We start from the raw sequence: 22,413 nt of genomic DNA on the forward strand, positions 1-22,413 counted from the left end.
CGTGTCCTCTCTGGCCGTTCCTCTTTGGCCTTTTAATCGTGAAATATTCCAAGATTGTGATTTTCTACCGTCTACAGTAACCGATAGACCACTAGATAACGAGCATGAATACCAAATAAAATCACCACCAGTAGTTGAACCTGCCAACTTAAATGAAAGTCAACCAGGACCATCGACAGCCAGAGACACTACTCCTTCGCCTCAACCAGGACCATCGACGGCCACGGACATTACTCCATCACAATCACAACCCAAAGCATTCATTACACCTGATATTCTGAAACCATTACCTAAAGCAGATGTCTCTAAATCCAGGAAAGGGGGACGAAGGAAACTTAAAACTGCAATATTGACCGATACTCCAGAGAAGATCTTAATTGAAGAACTACATTTTAAGAAAAAAGTTCCAGTAAAACGCAAAATTGGACAAAAGGACACAAAAAACTCCGCAGGTTTCAAAAGTGATAAAGTTACGGGCAAACGAGTGAAAAAAATTAAAAAAAAGCCATTAGAAAATTATTCTTCGGATGATGAGACTTTCTGCTTAGTGTGTTCTGGACCGTATTGTGCGAGCACCGAGGATTGGATACAATGCAGAACATGTAAAGAATGGGCACATTTAAACTGCGCAAACAAAAGCCTATTTTACGTTTGCATAAACTGTATTTCTGATGACGAATAACAAAACCAAAATTTTTATTATTGTTTAAAAAAGTAGCTGATTTTGTTATTATTATCTCGCTTTGAAATAAAATATACCAGGTGTCCAAGAGCACCCTGGACATAGGAGATTAACATGGGAAAATGGTTTTGATTTTTTTGCGCCTGTACGGTTCATTTAATGGAAAAACGCTTTAGATAAAAGTTGTAGAGCACATTTTCGGCTATCTACTTGTAATTTTTTCAACACCGTAGATTTGACCATTAAGACGAAAAACGGATCTAAAATTCGGAAATTTTACATCTCCCGCCAAGCGGTCGTTAAGGAAAGTTTATATCCGGTCGTGCTACCAACCTTTCAAAATCATAACAAATCGTTGTCAGTCATTCTGTAATCAAAACATTCAAAACAAGTTTATTTAGTAATAATTTTGAGTTACTACCCACATACTGCGAAGAAAATACAAATAAATCATGATAAAAACACTTTATCAGGAGCCACAGTCCAAAAATCTGGTAAGTTGCGTTCATAACCTCATTCAATGTCTCTACTAAACTTATTTACTTTGTAGCAAAATTCTTTAAGAAAACACTGGTTTTACTTGCAAATATTTAATGAGGATGACCGAATCACCTATCTCAAGCCTCTTCATAACACTACCAAACGATTTAAAGTGATAAAAACAATGGACTAGGAAGGCCTGCAGATGTTTGAAGATAAGTTGCTTTACTATACAGGGACCACAAAAGAGGGTAAATACTTCCCTCAAAAGTGGTGCAATTTAGTGACCTATGTGACTGATAGTTTTATTGTATCCTTCTGTTTTGTAGTGTTATCAACACACCATAGTTTTTAAGTGGTTTTACATTGTATGATGTTAGTAAAAAGGCATTTTTTATAACTGATTGTCAATGTTTTTTCCCATCTCTACAGGGTAAGGTAAGTACTGATATTTAATTAGCTCCATTAGTTAACTTGAACATCATTCACCTACAAGGATACTTGTAAAATGTCTACTAACCAAAAATAGTTTATTTGCAAGTAATGTGTAACTCGAGTTCACATTTGATTAGTAAAGGTATGTCCTGTGAAATGGTGTATTGAATTAGAAGCAAATTGTTTCCCTTTAGAGACTTTCAATCACTACATTTCACCTACCTTTGCTAATTTGGAACTCCACTATTATCCAAACAAACATTAGGTTAGTAAGACAAAGTTGTTTTTAGCATAGCTTGTATGGTGACAGGTTCACCCACTCACACTCAATCTGTGGAACAATCACTGTTTATGTGGTAAGACCAGTTTTCTTTGCCACCTATTGTACCTATGTAGCTTTTCACTTGAAGAAAATGTATACTGTACCTTGAACTGTGAATAAATAATTAATACAAACGTTCAGTGTACAAAGTTTTATTTGGAACAATTGAGTGTGTGGAAAAAAGAACACAATTATAATGTTAATACCTAAACCTAGAATAGAACAGCTCATGTAGATAGCTCAATTGAAAAGTTGGTTTTTCGACAATACCTACCCATATACAAAAAGTTTTGTCACCTGACTGATAATTTGACTGTGTAAGTCCATATTCTCTTCTTAGAAGGGGTTTCTCAGAGGTTTTATAGCCAGTTTAAGATTATTCACATTTCACAGTTTTAGTTGCAACACTGGTGAAGACCCTCGCTGATGATAGTCCATGAAGTTAAGCACATTGAAACTAAATCACACCACTTTTGAAGGAAGTATTTGGCCCCTTTGTTGTTGTCCCTGTACAGTAGGAAACTTATCTTCAAAGATCTTCATTGTCCACTGTTTTCATCACTTTAAATCGTTTGGTAGTGTTATGAAGAGGCTTGAGATAGGTGATTCGGTTATCCTCATTAAATATTTGCAAGCAAAACCAGTGTTTTCTTTAAGAATTTTGCTACAAAGTAAATAGGTTTAGTAGAGACATTGAATGAGGTTATGAATGCAACTTACCAGAGTTTTGGGCTGTGGCTACTGATAAAGTGTTTTTATCACGATTTATTTGTATTTTCTTCGCAGTATGTGGGTAGTAACTCAAAATTATTACTAAATAAACTTGTTTTGAATGTTTTGATTACAGAATGACTTGACAACGATTTGTTATGATTTTGAAAGGTTGGTAGCACGACCGGATATAAACTTTCCTTAACGACCGCTTGGCGGGAGATTTAAAATTTCCGAATTTTAGATCCGTTTTTCGTCTTAATGGTCAAATCTACGGTAATGAAAAAATTACAAGTTGATAGCCGAAAATGTGCACTACAACTTTTATCTAAAGCGTTTCTCCATTAAATGAACCGTACAGGCGCAAAAAAATCAAAACCATTTTCCCATGTTAATCTCCTATGTCCAGGGTGCTCTTGGACACCTGGTATATGTTTTTGTATTGTATATCAAAAATAAATTGATTTTCAATTCGACTGTTTTTTTATGAAGCTTTCTTAACTTCTTGCATCATTGTAGATATGGTCGTTACAATTAACACCGCCCTTGTTACTATTGACACCAGATTGGTGGCAGTTGTAACAGTTGTCGAAGTGTAGGTAACAAGTCGTCTAGTTTTGTAATAGCAGAATTATCAGAAGATTAAATTCCGAAAAACTAAACTCAACTTAGTACACATTCTGAAAAAAGTAAATTCAACTTTTCAAAAAGTAAGGTTAACTAAAGAAAAGTGGAAATGTAAATTTTGTTACAATTGACACCGGTCTCCCCTACTCATAAAGGCCAATTCAACGATATACAATTTTTTTTTTTTTTTTTTTTTTGTACCTACCTATAACAATGATAGGTGTAACAATGACAGCGAACGTCAATATAATGTTAAATTAATTGGCAAATTTTCCTATTACTTAAAATTGTGTTTTTGAGTGAGAAGGAAAAGACTGACATCTTAAGTATGGTGGGATATGGCGACCGTAAGAGAACGCAGCAGGAAGTATGTGATTTGTTTAATCAGCGTTACCCAAATCGTGTTGCAATAACTCAATCTTGTGTAAGCAAATTGGTGAATAAAAAAAAAAAAAAAAAAAAATCGTATATCGTTGAATTGGCCTTTATGAGTACTCTTAAAATCTTTAGTTTATAAACTTTTGTCTACAAAACGAGCAGTGCGCATGCGGGATGAATTTAAACTAAATACCACACAGCCGGATTGCTTTCTGCTTTGCCTCACCCGCGCATTTCAATATAATTGAAAAAGATGGCAGTGTTATCGGTCGTGTTACTTTCGACACCTGTTACAATCGACACCGGTGTCCCCTACTCTTAAAATCTGAAGTAATATACAGTGTGTTAGGTTTGAATTAAGAAAGTTGGTATACTTTGTGACTGACCCTGTATACTTGCGAACCTCATTTCACCCTCACGTGATGCGCTGTTATTTACTTTAACAAGACGCAAATTTTGAGAAAAATAAAATCAGCAGTTTTCGAGATATTTGCAATATTCCAGACTTTTTAGACACCCTGTATATATAAAAAATATAAATAATCTTTAAACTTTGTCTTTTTGTTCTTTTGTCTTTTTTTTATATATAAACAGTCCTTATTTCCGAGGAAAACGGCTATCGACCTACAATGGTCTTTCTGCCAATGTAACAGAAATAAAGCTTAATGTATTTACATAAATATTTATATGTTAAAAAAAAATGTTTTACAAAAAAAGGTTAAAATTAACAGTTAGTCCGTTTTTTAGGTAAAATGCTCCAACAGAGTATATTGGGGAAAGGCGTAGCGAGATTGTCTAGATGGTCTTGTGAGGGAGAGGGGGTTTATTATTGTCCAGTTGTGGGGGTTGCCTTTCCATTTTGTCTCTAGTTTCGTTAATCGTTCTGTTATTTTTGTCATTTGTGTCCGTTTGTAGAGTAATTCGTTAGATGGATTATGTAGCGGGTTTCGAGGGTGTCTAATCTTGGTTATTAGTCTAAGTGCAATTTGTTCTGTAGTTTGTATGTGTTTTTTTGTTTTGCTGATCGCATTAACTCCTAGTACGTGTCCGTAGTCGAGTAGAGGTCGGCAAATAAATTTGTATATTTTAGTTGCAGTTTTTGTGCTTATACTTCTGTTCTTGTACGTAAGAGCTCTGGAATGTTTAGTTCGTTTAATAATTTCAGTTCTCACGTTTTGTGCATGTTTTGTAAATTTTAGTTTTAGTCTTGGTGTAGTTACGTTACCGTCTGTTGTTATTGTGGGGGAGTTGTCTTTTATTTTGTGATTTGGTAAGAGTAGTTGTTTTTCGTGGAGTTTGGTGTTAATCTCCATTTGTAGAACCATGCCGTCGTGTTGTCTGTTAATGTCTGAAGCTCCTCTATAGCTTTTGCCGTAGTTTTCGCATGAACTATGAGTGCAGTACCGTCAGTCATATAATAAGTTCCTAATACTGTGGACTAAGTATTTAGGTTTGTTCAGTTTGTGTAGTTTGTATAGTAGTCCTTTGTGCCAAACGCTGTCAAATGCTTTATTGATGTCCATAAAGAGACATGCTGATTTCTTGTTTTCAAGATGCGTAGTTTGAATGTTGTTAGTTAGTATGAACAAGGGGTGAACAGTTGAGTGCTTAGGTTTAAAACCGAGTTGGTATGGCGGTATGTGTTGTCTAATTAAGTGTTGTAGTCTATTCTTTATAATATTGTTACGGTTTGGGCCTACTATGCTCGATACTTCTGAACGAGCACTCGATTCGGGATGGAATCGATGCGCCGCAATATCTGGTCGGGCGCGTGTTAAAGTAGGCCACAGTTAGATAGCGATACAGCGAGAAGCATCTTCGGTGTTCGACGCAAATTGCGAAGCGTTTCAGAGTGGTTCTAGAACGTGGTTTTACCGAATATAAAATAAGCGGTCTCGACGGTGGGAGTAGTGAATTTGGAAACGCGGTAAAGTTTAAATAGTGGAATAATTGTGGAATTATAGTAGTGTTTTTAGTAGCTGAATTAATTATTGTACGGAGTGTTTTGAAGTGTAAATCAATTTATTAATTGTTGAGTTAAATTGAAACAATATTTTCAAACATTTTGCTTAGTACAGGAAGTAGTGTAATGGGTCTAAAGTTTTGTACTTGTGTGTTGTTTAGTCCCGTTTTTGGAATGGGTATTATTATTCCAAGTCTCTGGTATTATGTTATTTTTTATGCATTTATTGAATATGTTAAGTAAATTTTGTGCCTTGGTGGAGTTGTTTTTCAAAATTTTATTTTTTATATTGTCTTTTCGGGGTGCTGTGTTTTTCGTTTAAGTATAAGTCGTTGTTGATGTAGTTGTCGTACCAATCAATTATTCTAGTCCAGTTCTGATCATCGAAATTAGAGTTTGTTGAAATTGCGAAAGCTCTTTGAAAATGTCTGGCAAATGCGTCTGCTTTGTCTTTGTCTGTATCTAGTTCAGTACCGTTTTCGATGATTGTGCCAATAAAGTTTTTTTTATGTAGAAAGTTTTTCCCGCGTCACGTTCGATTTCTTGGCAAGCTTCTAGCCATTTTTCTGGTCCATATTGATCTATTATAGCGTTTTCGGCCTGTTGCTCTCGGGCAATCGGAGATCGCTCTACTCGGGATCGCCGTGTTTGACCTGGATATGTCGATCAATCCGTTTGCGAGCTGTACGTTCGGCTTGGACTGAACGTGCTCGAAAATCGAATTGCGATCGCTCTCGGCAGCTCCGAATTATTCGACGGAGCAACGAAAGAAAAAAAAAGAGAAGATAAAAGAGAAACCACCTTAAGAAATACAGTAGTGTCGCGATAATCCGAACCTGCGGTAATCCGGATGGTCTATTTCTTGCCATTTAGTACGTTGTAGTCCGGATTTTCGTTGTTCTGGTAATCCGGACGGAAAAAAGCGTCATATACGCAAAGGTTGCATAACCAGTTGAAACGTGTTTATCGCATTACGCCTTCAGTAATCTCAAGAGCAAGTGCAGAGTGAGGATGGCACCTCATAAACGTAATCATAAAACGTTATCTCTCAAAGAAAAGTCTAGTATCATTGATGAATTAAACAAGGGAACTAGTGGGAAAGCCTTAGCCCTTAAGTACGGTGTGGATAAAATAAAAGGGTAAATACAAATGCATCAAACGGAAAAAAAAAAAAACCTATTTATTACTTTACGTTTATTGCAGACATCTTTTACAATGTGTTTCCGGTCCAGGAAGAAGGAAAACCCTAAGGCAAGCAGAGTATCTGAAGATGGAGAGTAAATTGCACTCGTGGTTCTTAGATCTCAGAAATCGGCACGTTCCTATTTCTTCCGATTTTTTAGCAGCAAAAGCTAAGCAACTCTACGTAAAATATTATGGCAATGAAAATTTTAGTGCAAGCAGAGGTTGGATTGCAAACTTCCGAAAGAGGTACGGTATCCGGCGCCTTATAATCTGCGGTGAAAAGTTATCCAGTGACAATGCTGCTGTGCAGCCATACATCGATGAACTGGATCGAACGATAAAATCTCTCGGCTTACAGCCGTCTCAGATTTACAATGCTGATGAATCAGGCTTATTCTGGAAGTTGCTTCCGGAGCAAACGCTGGTAAGCGCTAAGAAAAAATCCACCCCAGGAAGAAAGACAAGTAACTAGCGAATTACTTAGCATGTTGTAATTCTGATGGCAGTCACAGACTGAGACTTTTAGTAATCGGGAAATCGAAAAACCCTAGAGCCTTCAAAAATGTGTTACCTGTCGTTTATAAATCTACTGCCAACGCTTGGATGACTGCAGTGGTTTTCAAACAATGGTGTGATGAAAACTTTGTTCCACAAGTAGGAAAGTTTCTGAGAGACCAAAACATGCTAGAAATAGCGCTGTTATTAATCGATAATGCATCTAGTCACTGCAGTGAAAATGAACTTACTAGTGACGACGGTAAAATTGTGACAAAGTTTCTGCCCCCAAATACCACTGCCTTAATTCAACCTATGGATCAAAATGCTATTTGCTTTACTAAACTTTTTTACCGTAAAAGCCTTCTAGCTGAAATTTTGACTAACAATGAAAAAGATCTGGTTAAATGTCTAAAACAACTAAACTTGAAAATGGCTGTGTGCCTGCTTTACAATGCTTGGGAAAAAGTACCACCCACTGCCTTGGAAAAATGCTGGAAGAAAATTGTTAAGCCTCTAGATGAGTATGAAGATGATCCAGATGATTTGTTACCTTTAAGCGTTTTAACAGACAGAATTCGCTCATCAGCAGAAGAAATCGACGAAGTTCATGCAATGCTCCGGGACATAGGCGATGCCGATATAAATGAAGCTGACGTTGTCGCCTGGATTGACGGTAATGCAGTATTAACGCAAGGCGAAGGTCTAGGTGACGTGGATGAAAACTACAACTCAGATGATGACATCGAAGTTTTAGAAAGTGCTCCAGTGAAGGTTACAAATGAAGATGCTGTGAAAAGTTTTAACGTTTGTTTACAGTGGGCCGCAGAAAACGACGTCCCTTTGATGGAAATAATGACTACAAAAACTAAAAGAAACGGATTTTTTCTTTGTTTATTGGGTCTTCGGTCTCACACAAAAAAGGTTTGTTGGGAAAATGAAATTTCGCACTATTTTCAACTAAGTTGAAAATAACATTTTCGTATAACGAGAGCCACATACAAAAAGCTTGTGATGTTATTTAAGAAAAGCAATTTTTTTCCGAAAGGAGTCATGGTTCAAAAGTGCACAGTGCAGAAACGCATATTCTCTCATTCTTGTGGTTAGTTCCTTATGTTATATTTTGTACTCTATAAAATAACTAACTATTCAAGCTCATTGAAGGATTGCTGGGAATAAAACTGTTTTAAGAAGTGTTGGAGATCGGTTCAATATTAGTTTATCGACTTTGCATGTGATCACAAGGCGGGTGATTAATTTTCTGCTTTCAATTGCACCCAATATTATACGTTTTCCTGAAACGGAAGAAGAAAAGAACCAAGTAGCCACAGAATTTGAACAGGTATATCATTCTTATATTGTAATAAAGAGTTCTAACACAATATAGCTATACTGTGGTTCTAATATCTACTATGACTTCAAATCAGATATCTGGATTTCCTGGAGTAGTAGGCTGCATTGATCGAACTATCATCAGTATAAGGACCCCAGCCAACAAACTGAGGTCAACTTACACCAACAGGCATGACATGCTGTCCATGACTCTACAGGAAATTTGTGATATCCAACCTCGTTTTCTAGATGTATTTACGGGTGTTCCATCAAAAATTCATGATGCGAGGATTTTTAGACTGTCATTTATTTCTGCCAAAGTGAATAGTTTAGGTCCTCAATTCCATGTTTTGGGGGATAGTGCCTATCCATTATCGGAAAATCTTCTGACTCCTTATAGGAACTATGGGAACTTAACTCAAAGTCAGAAAATCTATAATTACAAATTCTCAGCTACGAGAGTGAGAATTGAAAACACATTCGGTATTTTGAAAGGGCGGTTTCGACAGTTGATGAAACTGGACATCACTCTGTCAGAAAATTGGCTTCATTTATAGTTGCCTGTTGTGTCTTACACAATGCCTGTATAGACAATGGTGATCTATTTCAAGAGGAGCCATGTTCTGAGGATATAGGACAAGAAAATTATGCACCTGAAGTTCATGGCAATAGAGAGCAGGGAATGATTAAAACGGATAATATTGCTGTGTTACTATCAAATAGGGAATAATTAGTTTGCATTTCAATGAATATATAAATGTTAAGAGTTATATTTATTGGGTTTCATTTGTTATTCCTTTTAAAACCAAAAATAACGATTATTCTACGTTTTATTATAAAACAGGTGAGTATTAAAAATGTATCAAAAATAAAATTTTATAAACTCAAAACGTAAAAACTATAAAACCAAACATAAAAAAATATTGACAGTACGTTCAAACACCCCAGAAGACAGACAGAAACGCGTTGTTGCCGAGTTTCCTCACTCTTCAGCCACTAGAGGTATAGAAGTCGCCGAGAATGGTAGATGCAGATTTTGCGGCCTACAACCCCATGCGAAATTCAGATGTCCAGCCAAAAATGCTACTTGCAGAGAATGCAACAAAATCGGACATTGGGCTAAGGTTTGTTTATCGACTAAGGTTAGAAGTTTAGAATTAGAGTCAAATAACGAGTTTGGAGAGAGTAACGAAGGTAATTATTTAGGATTAATGTCAATAAATAGTTCACTAATAAAATAATGGGTTGTTCCCATTTTCGTGAGTTTTTTGGGATTTAAATGTAAGTTTTTAATAGATACGAGAGCGGATGTATCATGTATTCCTTATAGCTTAGTGCCAAACAATTTAAGAGAGTTTATTGTTCTGACTAGTAAAATAATAACTGGTCCGTCAGGGTTCAAACTTAAAGTAGCCGACATAGTGGCTTCAAAATTAAGATGCGATAAGAATTCATTTAGATTGTCGCCAGGGGAAATTCATACGGAAATCTTTGTGATTCATGGTTTAGGAAAACCAATATTAGGTAGAACTTCAATTAGTGATTTAAAGTTAATACAATTTGGCAACAGTGTAAGTTCTGAAGGTAAAGTCCATAACCTTAATGAAACCCAGGACATAACAAACATAACAAGTACGTTTCCGGAATTGTTTAACTCTGTAGGAACGTTTAAAACAGAAATAACCATTCGATTGAGAAAAGGGGTGCAACCAAAGAGGAACATGATAGAATATTGTTTGAAGTCTTAAAACAAATAGAACAAGAGGGTATAACCCTTAATAAGTCAAAATGTTGTTTTGGTGTCAAAAGACTAATATACTTAGGACACCTGATATCTGAAAATGGAATTTCTATTGACCCTGAGAGAATAAATATAATATAAAGATTTCCTGAACCTAAAAACAGAACTGAAGTTATGCAGTTTCTGGGAAAGGGTTATTTTAGTGCTAGGATATTTGCCACGACGATCAGAAATTCTAGAACCAATAACATCACTTTTAAAGAAAAACTCTACATTTGTTTGGGATGTAGCACAAAGCAGCTCATTTAAGCAAATAATTGAACATTTACAGACAAGGCCATGCTTGTCTTTTTTTGATCCTTCAAAACAAATTTCTATTTCAGCAGATTCTTCATCTTTTGGCTTAGGCGCTTGTTTAATTCAAAGTACATCAGAAAATAATAAAGAAATAGTGGCATATGCTTCTCGTCTTCTTTCTGAAACAGAAAAACGTTATGCTCAAATTGAAAAAGAAGCTTTAGCTTTGACATGGACTTGTGATCATTTCAGTGAATACATTACAGGTTTAACTGTCTTTTTAGAAACGGATCATAAACCTTTGGTACAGATTTTACAAACAAAGCCTTTAGATGAATTATCTCCAAGATTACAGAGGTTTAGAATGATGTTAATGCGTTATGATTATAAAGTATATTATACCCCAGGTAAGGATTTGGTAGTTGCTGATGCACTTTCGTGGAATTTTCCTAAAGGATCAGTCATACCACAAGATAATGAGCTCTCAGAGGAGACAGAAGCACATGTCCAGTTGGTTGTGCAGTCACTACCAGCAAAAGGTTATTTTTTAGATCAAATTACAGCTGAACAGGGCACCGATAATATTTGTAATTTATTAAAAGAATATTGGCAGCAATAAGTTTGTCTTACGACTCATGTCTTTTGATCAGTCTAGTCGTAAATTGGTAATTTTCTCTAGGTTGTGTTTATTCATGTTACTTAATACCAAAATTAGTAGTTCTGAAAAGCAAGAACAGTGGGACACACGTCATCTTGTTAAGATATTGCTTACCTCTTGTGATAATTTAGTTGATACAGGAGGAGCCGTGTTGTTCCCCTTTATAGGACCAGATGGTGAGTTCCAAGCTGACGATAAGCAGCACTGTTTGGACAAGGCCACCACTGATTGGCTTCTGCACCCGAAGAGGGCTAAGTTATTGGATATCATCCAAAGTTGGTCTATGTTGCGCCAAGACTCGAAATGTGAAAGCAGTACTGACTTGTACCGTGCATGGGCAAAAATGTTGATAAATCCAGCTGTTAGGTTGCACTACAATGCTAATTGTGCTCCTATTTTGCCTAAGCCCATGTCGGAGGCAGTCAAATACATATCGAGTTGGCATGGCATCGAGCGCAACCATTCGCTTACTGTGTCTATTAGAGACTCAGTAAGCGAATGGTTGCGCTCGACAGTAGGGTCTTAACTGATCCTTATAAGACGGATGATGATTTTGGGACATGATCAACTGATTATAACCCGCTTGGTGTAGAAGGATCGCAACCCTTTTCCATCAAATATCTAAAAAAAGAAAATGCTTGGCGTAAGTGGAATGCCGACCACACCTCCCGTATTAAGAATAGTCCTAAGGGAGTGACACACCATAAGATATACGATGCCGCCAGTGTTGGGATTGCAATAGCACATTCCTTGGGCGGGATCAATGATATGGAGACAATGTACGATCCGATTGAACGCAATTTGTTAGCAGTTGCCACAGACCCCAGCTATAGTGAGGCGAGGGGACTGTTTAACAGCAATGCCATGTTAAAGAAAATATCTGCGTCATCTAGGTTCAAGAGTATGTCCCTTACCGCGACCGCCTATGGTATTTCCAATAAGCAGGCAATACAATGTATACTCGCTGAAGCTGCGGAGAGTGAATCCGCCAGCAGTGAAGCCCGTCAAATAATTCAGGCTATACTGTCCAGCGATAGCGAGTTAACATTGGCCCTGTTGGTTACACCAGGCGAATTACCTCTATCGTCTATGGCCTGTTTAGTAGATCAAAACTTGCTAAACTATTGCACCACTCAGTTAGGTGACTGCTTTGCGCAGTTTTTGTCGCGCACTTCGCACGTCGCCTTTGAAGGGCAGCTGAAAGCTCTTAGCGCCCCACTGCAGAGCATGGCCAATGTAGTGCAAAAACGTGCTCATTTGTTTGGCACATCCATGTACTAGACTAGTATTTATTAGTTGTAATGTTTTCATGTTATTTGTTATTTATAATTTTAAGTATTGTTAGTAGTCTTTGAAAGGGGCTATTAGTCTGTGATATCCATGATCTCACTAAATAGAAGTGTCCTTTTAGTTTTTAAGGCAACTACACGTGGTGTTCCCAGGCGTGGTTGGTTCTCTTCCATGGGAGATGCCAAATATAAACAGCAAGCTGAGGGCCGTATGGGATATATTGTTGTGCCTTACGGCGCATTTGCCATCAATGCCATCCTGCAATGTTTTTGAATTGCTGGGCCTGTTGTTTTAACAACAGAGCAATTGCCTGTCACACCTCAAGGTGTATCTCGTCAAGTAGGCATAGTCCCCCTTGAAGGGGCTATCTTCATGCCGGCTCTCAATTTGTTGCAACCCTGTACTTTGATGAGCTTTAATGACTTTGAGCAGATGATTCTTCCAGTCTGTTTCACTTGGGGTAATATTGTTCCAGGTGATCTTATGGCCTTATCTCGGATTAGAGATATCAAATTAGACAATGTTGGCATACTTTTGGCGGGAAATGTATCAGCTCCAGCTCCTGCATTTGAGTATCCATTGAGCTTCGATATGCCGGATTTTACCGTAGCAGCCTCGAGTTCCCAAACTGCCGGTGCTGTAGCCGCCTTGCGCCCAAGCCCAGATTAATGGGTCAAGATGGGCATAATCTGTTAACCGTAGTTGTTAGTATATGTTCCTGGTGTGGGGTGCGTGTTGTAGCTCTTCCTATTGTATATAGTAGATCTAAGTTTTTGCTTTGGATAGAGACTTGCCGACGTATGTTGGCAGTGGTGTCTAGGCAGAGGAATGTGAGTAGGTATGACCGTGCCGCATCATTAGTTATAAGTTTTTCTGTTAATATGAGTGATGTCGCTGTTAGTAAAGTTGTTAGTGCAAGGTTGTTTGGGGAGGAAGACTTAGTTGAAGGTAGTGAGCTTACAATGGAAATGGTGGCTATCGTGGACTGTGTCTTGAAGGTGCTACCACTTACCCAACACGTCGGCTTCCTCAATCGTGATGTGTGTGATGAAATCCTTTTGGATGTATTCCCAATGTATGTTATAGGTACTTCTGAGCTCAGTAGGACTAGAATGGCTGATCAATTGTGGGCATTGGCTTCTCGAGGTACTACCAAGTGGCGAGTGGGATATGACATGTTTGGCACGACCAACGATACCTACATCCCACCCTCACCTCAAAATGGGCTATTTCCCTTGATTAGTTCTACACTTCAGTTGTTCCTAGACATGTCCGATATTCAAACCAATGAGTTTGTCTTACGACTCATGTCTTTTGATCAGTCTAGTCGTAAATTGGTAATTTTCTCTAGGTTGTGTTTATTCATGTTACTTAATACCAAAATTAGTAGTTCTGAAAAGCAAGAACAGTGGGACACACGTCATCTTGTTAAGATATTGCGTACCTCTTGTGATAATTTAGTTGATACAGGAGGAGCCGTGTTGTTCCCCTTTATAGGACCAGATGGTGAGTTCCAAGCTGACGATAAGTAGCACTGTTTGGACAAGGCCACCACTGATTGGCTTCTGCACCCGAAGAGGGCTAAGTTATTGGATATCATCCAAAGTTGGTCTATGTTGCGCCAAGAACAGCTGGATTTATCAACATTTTTGCCCATGCACGGTACAAGTCAGTACTGCTTTCACATTTCGAGTCTTGGCGCAACATAGACCAACTTTGGATGATATCCAATAACTTAGCCCTCTTCGGGTGCAGAAGCCAATCAGTGGTGGCCTTGTCCAAACAGTGCTGCTTATCGTCAGCTTGGAACTCACCATCTGGTCCTATAAAGGGGAACAACACGGCTCCTCCTGTATCAACTAAATTATCACAAGAGGTACGCAATATCTTAACAAGATGACGTGTGTCCCACTGTTCTTGCTTTTCAGAACTACTAATTTTGGTATTAGGTAACATGAATAAACACAACCTAGAGAAAATTACCAATTTACGACTAGACTGATCAAAAGACATGAGTCGTAAGACAAACTCATTGGTTTGAATATCGGACATGTCTAGGAACAACTGAAGTGTAGAACTAATCAAGGGAAATAGCCCATTTTGAGGTGAGGGTGGGATGTAGGTATCGTTGGTCGTGCCAAACATGTCATATCCCACTCGCCACTTGGTAGTACCTCGAGAAGCCAATGCCCACAATTGATCAGCAATTCTAGTCCTACTGAGCTCAGAAGTACCTATAACATACATTGGGAATATATCCAAAAGGATTTCATCACACACATCACGATTGAGGAAGCCGACGTGTTGGGTAAGAAGATAAAGACAAGTGGCGACGAGGATATAGGATTTTCCTTCGACTTCGTGGTATAAAGATAGTTACTACAAAACAATTTTTTTTTTAACACTAATTCACGGAAAGTAAATACGTGTAAAAGTGCAGTGTTAAAATGGCGACCATTGGACTGCAATTGGAATTTTATCCCAAGGTTCATGATTGGAGTGTCCACATAAGCCGGTTGGAGCAGTTTTTTGTAGCTAATCAAATCACAGAGGAGGCAAGGAAAAGGACAATTTTGTTAAATGGGCTGACGCAAGAAGCTTACATACTACTTCAAAATTTGTGCCATCCCACTAAACCATCCGAAGCAACCTTCAAAGACCTGGTAAAGTGTTTAAATACTTACTACAAGGGTAGAAGTGTCGTATTTGCTGAAAGATGTAAGTTTTATTCGGCACACAAGTCACCAAACGAAAGCGTTCAAGACTGGGCAGTCAGGCTTCGTAGTTTAAGTATGAGATGCAATTTTGGAGACCACCTTAAGGACATTTTGCGAGATCGATTCATTTGTGGAATGAATCCGGGTAAAGTTTTGGAAAAATTATTAGAGCAAAACAGTAGTATTACGTTTGACGAGGCCATTAATATGGCATTAATAGCCGAAACGACCTGGGTGAATCGACAGTCAGATATTATTTTTCCGGCAAACCAACAACCACAAGAAGTTTTTCGACTCCAAAGGTTCCAAAGAAGCCGAGAAAACGCAACAAGCTGGAGACAAAGGGAACAAGATGGCAATCGTGCACGAACGGCTAATAGAAATTTTGGACAGGCGAGTGGCGTTGGCAACGCTGGAAGCAGGAAACCAAACACAGGCGAGTTGTGCACTATTTGTCGCAAAGGTAAACATCAGGAAAATAAATGTTTTTATCGAAATTCCTCTAAATATTGTACTTATTGTAAAGTTAAAACACACAATTCGTCCAATTGTAGAAACAAAAATAAGAACGTAAATAGTTTAAATCTTGACGATAGTGACGTCGAGGTTTCTAATTTTAATATTAATTTAAATTATTTTCCTGTTTACTCTATTAATGACAGTATTTCCAAGCCTATTATAATAAACGTAAATATTAACAAAATACCGTTTAAATTTGAACTAGATTCTGGGACAGCTGTTTCATGCTTACCGGAATTTATATATGTTAATAATTTTAGGAATGTGCCTTTAAAAAAATGCGACATTACCTTGGTTAATTTTACTGGTGATAAAATAGCACCTTTAGGCGAAATATGTGTTCCGGTAGAATATAACAATAACAAAGATGAGATAAAATTTTGCGTTATTAAAAACAGTAAAGCGGCTTTACTAGGCAGAAATTTCATTTCAAAGTTTAAGATTGTTTTTAAGCAAATAAATTACATTTCAGACGACTTCAAATCTAAATTATTAAGTAAATATTTGGATGTATTTTCTGATAAAATCGGTTGTTTCAAAAACTTCAAACTTAAATTGTATTATAATAATAATAATAATAATAATAAATCATTTATTTCTCCAATTAAGCATGCAAAACATGCAACTGAGGAAAACGTCAATACATTTAGAAGAATCATCAAATAATGCGACTACATAAATTACGTTACATCTAAAAACTCTTCCACACTGTAACAGTTTCTCTCAAGTAAGAGCCGCTTTAATCTAGACTTAAACACATTGACGTTAGGTGAATTTTTAATGGAATCGTCAATGCGGTTATAAAACTTACATCCGTTAAAGAAAATGCCTTTCTGGTATAACCCAGTTCTGTGATAATTCGGCAGCAACTGGTCCTTATTACGTGTATTGTGTGAATGCGATGTACGATAAGTTTCAAACTTGGTTTTATTTTTGAACACGAAAACACATACTTGATAAATATAAACAGAAGACAAAGGAAGAATTCCAAGTTTTTTAAACATAGGTCTACAGGACTGACGTGGACCTATCCCAGTCATTATCCTGATGGCGTACTTCTGAACTAAAAATATTCGCGACACATGAGCACTGAGACCCCAGTTTAGTATGCCATAACGCAGGTGTGAATGAAAGTTTGCATAATACAGAGATAGGAGCACATCAATTTTAAAGTGATTGGCCATAAATTTAAGAGCATAACAGCTTTTGCGCAGCCTACCACTGAGTATATTTATATGATCCTGCCAATTCATGCCACAATCAAAAGTAATGCCCAACATCCTCGAAGTAGAGCAAGAAGATAAAGCATTATCCTTTCCCTCGAAAATACCAATTTCTCCAAGTGAGCTTCTGTTATTAGAAAAATGAACAAAATTAGTTTTATTTATATTCAACTTTAAGTGATTTTTTTTTGGGACCATAAACAAATTCGATCGTAAATTATTTCTGTTTTCTTAATTACAGCGTCAGTACTCCGATCAATTATCAGAATATTTGTGTCATCTGCATATGCTGTGACCCGTACGCATATTCATATCGAGCGTAAGGTATAGCAAGTCCGACAGAACCCGAAAGCTGCCGAGTAGTGATCTATATCAAGCGTTCGTTATCGCATTTCAGTTCATTTCCAGACGCTCGTTAGAAGTAATCACACATTGTACTCCAAAGGCTGCTGTGCGGACAAAATTATGAACATGAATGTACCCGATAATTATAATTATTATAACGTCTCTGATAGTGAAATTCGAACAAAATTTCAGAGTAGTGATGAAGTACAAGTAAGATATTGATTCATATGATGCATGATTTTTAAAAATAGTAACTGTCGTATTTATTGTGCTGAATTAGCAATCGTTATTTTTTAAATGAAATTAACAGAAATGCTAGGTGAAATTATGCTAACCAAGTGATTGATCACATATAGTAATTAAACAAAATCTGACCAGTTCTCCAAGTTGGCAACGGCGGACAAAACATCTTGTCCTGCTTGGCTGTTTTTTAACTGTGATTTAATCACTGATATTTAAAAATTACTGATCACGACTGCTACCCAAAGTATCGCAAAAGCGTGACGTGAATTATAAATGACGTGATTACGATTACAGCTTTCTGCTTTTTCGAAGTGCCAAACGAGACTTACAAAAACGTGGTTTTTTCTATAAAGGTCATTATCGAATACCATCGTAATACTAACACGAGTCGCAAGAGAAATCGCGTCTTATTGACAGCACGTACAACGTACGGAACGTTCAAAACCGTTTTTTCCAGCGGGAAACTTACTTTTTCTTTTTTTTTCAGAAATGGGTTAAAGATTTACAAATATGTACAAGAAATACATGGTATATTACACGCACAGTCATAACACCTGCGATAAAATCGAAGAAATATGTTTTTAAACGAATATATCATTGCCAATTTAAAACTAAAATAAACCAAGTAAACCTTCCAAGACAAAGAGCGCATAGTTCTAAGAATTTGAATTGTCCAGCTGAGTTGATAATCATAATTAAACGACAGCCTCCTAAAAATTCGAGAGCTAAAGAAAAGGATGATTTAATTCCAGATTGGCCCTGTATGATAACTTTCAAAAACGATCATAATCATACCATAGATAGTGCTGCTGCCTTAATTAATAGACCCGTAGGAGAGGAAACCAAGCAGGCTATTTTAAATCTATTCGGAAAGGGGCATTCTGTGGCTTCGGCGTACAATACTTTTTGTTTACAAAAAATGGAAGAGCTTGGTGACCAGTACGAAAATTATGTAGCTGATCGATATTATTTTCCCAAAAAATCCGATTTTTCGAATCTTTGGAATGCCAATTTTAAAAATCATTACGGTGCTAGATCTGGTGATCAGATGTTTTCTCAGTTAGAAGATAATTTAAGTAAAGTAAATGGGGTATTGTATAAAATTGGCCGTGTCAGTGAGCATTACACCGTTTCTTTATGCACCCCTATAATGCAGCGAGCTGCATGTGAATTAAAACAAACGTCCGAAATTTTATTCGTCGACGCCACTAGTAATTGTGATGTCCAAAATCATAAATTATATTTTTTTGCCACGCAGTCTCCAGCTGGAGGAATCCCTCTCGGATGCGCTATAACTAGTTCTCAGAAGAGTGAAGTTTTCGACATTGCCGTGCAGAACTTATGGGACATTTTTCCAACAAAAATCTATCCTTCTGTAATAATGACAGACGACGATATGGTGGAGCGCAATATATTAAAGAAGCACTGGCCGAATTCTGTTTTACTTTTATGTTCCTTTCATGTATTAAAAGCAGTGTGGAAATGGTTAAGCTTAACAAAAAATAAAATTGAAAAAGCAGATAGGCAAACATTATATCATTTGTTTAGAAACATTTTATTATCTAAAACAAAAGATGAAATGGAGAGAAACATAGAAAAATTTCATAACTCTGCTATGTCCCATAAATATCCTCAATACAAAAACTATATACAGAACATGATAACTAACAGTATAGAGTCCTGGTGTTTATTCTTTAGACAGCATTTGATGATAAGAGGCTCAGAAACTAATAATTATATTGAGGTCATGTTTAGGCTATTCAAAGATATCTCGCTTGAAAGAACTAAGGCCTATAACTTAACACAGCTGGCTCACTTTGTTGTCACCAGTTTCGAGGGATACTATAAACAAAGACTATTAGATTTAGTCATGAATAAATTAAATAGGTGCACAATAAATCGATTATCACCACATAGTGGAGATGTTTTGCCCGATCAAATATCGGAATTAGAAGAAATGCAATATCATGTTACGAGCTCAAAAGATAGTTCAACTAAATATTTTGTTGATATGAATTCCAATATATGTACTTGCCCTCAAGGAATTACAGGCAAAATATGTAAACACCAATCTGCTATTATTAAACACTACAATATAACTAATGCTTGTAACGTTTTATCCGAAGGAAGTAAAATACTTATTTACAAAATTGCAACCGGAGTAGAGCCTACTGAGCATCTCTTACTACCTTTACAGTTAAACGAATGTGTTGGGAGAGCTAACAAAAAGAAATTTAAAAAATCCGTGCAAGTAGGGGAAAAAAATCACGATGTTGACAATAATTTGTGTGAGCAGAATATTCAATTTCCGGGAGTAAACAATGATGAAAATTCGACTATTGCCGAAGCAAATTTAGACAGTATTGAAACAAAATGGAGCACTTTTATTAATAAATTGGATAGCGATGTACGAAATAATTTAAAAGATGATCCTGATGGCTTCTCGCCAGCTATAGAGCGAATTATTAGCAATTACGACAGAAACATAAAGAACCCTTCTACACTTATGTCTGGCCTAATAACTTCTTTCCAAAATTGTGGGACACCTTCATTAAAAGTTCATTCTGCTATCAGAAAAGGAAAGAAGATACCAATACAGCCAACTTCTGTGTCGAGAAGAAAAGTAGTAATTAACGGCAGAAGAAAAATTCAAGCTGGAAGAAAAGTAAAAGGATTATCAGCGGGAAAATCAAAGGCACCCCACTCATTAAAAACTTGTGTTGAAAATAATGTAGGACTAGGAGAAAATAAATTTTCTAAATGACTGTTGTTATACCTAAGATGTTTGTATTTAAATATGTGTAATAAATCTGCTGTTTAATATTGAAAAGTTACTTGTCAATATAATTTATACTTGCTTCCGTAAAAGTAAAATAATCGTATTCAATGCGCGGAGTCCTTACATAACGAGCGTGCACTATCGCAGAGAGCATGCAATCTAACACGCTCGATAGATACAATGCGTTCGGCTTTTCTCGTCGTGCAATAGTTGACGCTCGATATGAATATGCGACCCGTACATCAGAAGCACCCTGCTCAATAAAGTTTAATAAATCATTAGCAAAGACCAAGAAGAGAAAAGGTCCAATAATAGACCCTTGTGGAACACCGGTAGTCAAAAATGAGCATTTACTCTGTTTATTATTAATGGTAACATATTGTCGTCTGCTGCACAGATAAGAGGAAATTAGGTCAAAGCTTTTACCACGAAAACCACATCTGTGCAACTTTGCAAGTAATATATCATGGTTTACCAGGTCGAAAGCTCGCGAGAAGTCCACAAAAAGGCCAACAACCGACAGGTTTTTGTCCAGAGCATCAACTATTCGAATTTGAAAATCGCATAGTGCAGACTCAGTACTTTTAGACTGTGTAAATCCATGCTGAGAGGCGTGGAAAAAATTATATTTCTGCAAGAAAGATAACATTTGATTTCGTAAGTTAAGTTCAAAAATTTTAGAAACACATGATAACAAACTAATTGCTCTGTAATTTGAATAGTCATTGGGATCACCCTTCTTGAAAAGTGGAATAACAATTGCGAGCTTTAGACAATCAGGAAATTGACCTTTTGCCACTGAAAGATTAATTACAAAAGTAAGTACATCACACAATAAAAGCTTACAGCGCTTAATTAAGTTATTTGAAATTCCGTCAAAACCGGCTGAGTTGGAACTCTTCGACGCAGTGATAAGGTCCAAAACATCCAGCGTACAAACGGGAGATAGAAAACAAGTATTCTGATTCAAAGTAGTGCATGCTTCTATAAATTTGTAATCGATAGTGTCTTGATTTGCCGAAATTGTAGAAAAGTGACAATTAAAATTTTCAGCCACACTCTCGTCAGACAACTGTACCCCATTATTACAAATTTTAATTTTACTTACGTGATTTTCCTTTTTGACCTCTCTGATAAAATTCCACATTGACTTCGACTTATTACTAGATTTGAGTATTCTTCCGTCGTATTCACCTCTAACATGCTCCCTTAACCTTTCTCTGTATATCTTTGTGCTTATGTTAACAATTTCCTTATATCTGGAATCAACCCTACAAAGATCATTGTATAATGTTATCATTTTTTTTAATTGTTGCAATTCCGGGGGCAGAACACGAATCTTTGACTTAACGGGTTTTTTTGTGAGGCGTTGTTTGCTCAGCGGAAAACACTGTTCAAACTGATTAGAGAGTATCCTAAAAAGGGCTTGGCAGGCGCTATCAGGGCATATTTAAAAGAAAATTTTGCTCCAAAATTTTTTAAACCTAGACCGTTACCTTATGCATTAAAATCCAAAGTTGAACTTGAATTAAATAAATTGGTTGATTAGGGGATATTAATTCCAATTCAGTATTCTGAATGGGGTACACCCATTGTACCGGTTTTAAAGCCGGACGGGTCAGTTCGATTATGTGGTGACTACAAAATTACTCTGAATCCATTTTTGATTGACGATAAATATCCCATTCCACGAATTGATGACTTGTATGCTAAATTAAGTGGCGGTAAACGATTTTCAAAGATTGATTTGAGTTCAGCATACCAACAAATTGTACTTGATCCAGATTGTGCTAAAGTAACTACAATATCTACTCATAAGGGCTTATTTTATTATAGTAGGTTACCGTTTGGAGTCAGTTGCGCACCTGGTCAGTTTCAAAGACTAATGGATCAACTTTTCACGAATGTTGTTTCAGTATTTTTGGAAATGGTGTTTCAGTATTTTTGGATGACATCTTGATCACTGGCAAAGATGACAGGGAACATATTGA

At 36.8% G+C, this 22,413-nt stretch overlaps 2 protein-coding genes and 2 long non-coding RNA genes across 4 annotated transcripts; 3 read left to right on the top strand and 1 right to left on the bottom strand.

Annotated features, from left to right (window-relative positions):
* Positions 1–2,055: 2,055 nt before the first annotated feature.
* Positions 2,056–5,426, bottom strand: LOC145736596 (uncharacterized). The gene is made up of 2 exons (XR_014180034.1): positions 2,640–5,426; positions 2,056–2,583 (listed from the first exon to the last, which is right to left on the bottom strand). It is a non-coding gene; the product is annotated as an uncharacterized LOC145736596 (long non-coding RNA).
* A 1,183-nt stretch (positions 5,427–6,609) lies between these two features.
* Positions 6,610–7,255, top strand: cag (DNA-binding domain-containing protein cag). The gene is made up of 2 exons (XM_081990519.1): positions 6,610–6,737; positions 6,802–7,255. The coding sequence occupies exons 1-2, from the start codon at positions 6,610–6,612 to the stop codon at positions 7,253–7,255; spliced, it is 582 nt and encodes a 193-aa protein (XP_081846645.1).
* LOC145736218 (uncharacterized) lies at positions 6,725–11,832 on the top strand. The gene is made up of 5 exons (XM_081990520.1): positions 6,725–8,220; positions 8,706–8,835; positions 9,541–9,804; positions 10,006–10,242; positions 11,438–11,832. Exons 1-5 carry the CDS (start codon positions 7,387–7,389, stop codon positions 11,830–11,832), a joined length of 1,860 nt encoding a protein of 619 aa, XP_081846646.1. The 5' UTR covers positions 6,725–7,386.
* An 8,835-nt stretch (positions 11,833–20,667) lies between these two features.
* Positions 20,668–21,316, top strand: LOC145736625 (uncharacterized). Its single transcript, XR_014180058.1, has 3 exons — positions 20,668–20,754; positions 20,820–21,079; positions 21,145–21,316. It is a non-coding gene; the product is annotated as an uncharacterized LOC145736625 (long non-coding RNA).
* The last annotated feature ends 1,097 nt before the right edge of the window (positions 21,317–22,413 follow it).

The sequence above is a fragment of the Ips typographus genome, linkage group LG12 (genome assembly GCF_016097725.1).
Source record: "Ips typographus isolate SLU linkage group LG12, UJ_Ityp_2.0, whole genome shotgun sequence".
Taxonomy (NCBI): Eukaryota; Metazoa; Arthropoda; class Insecta; order Coleoptera; family Curculionidae; genus Ips; species Ips typographus.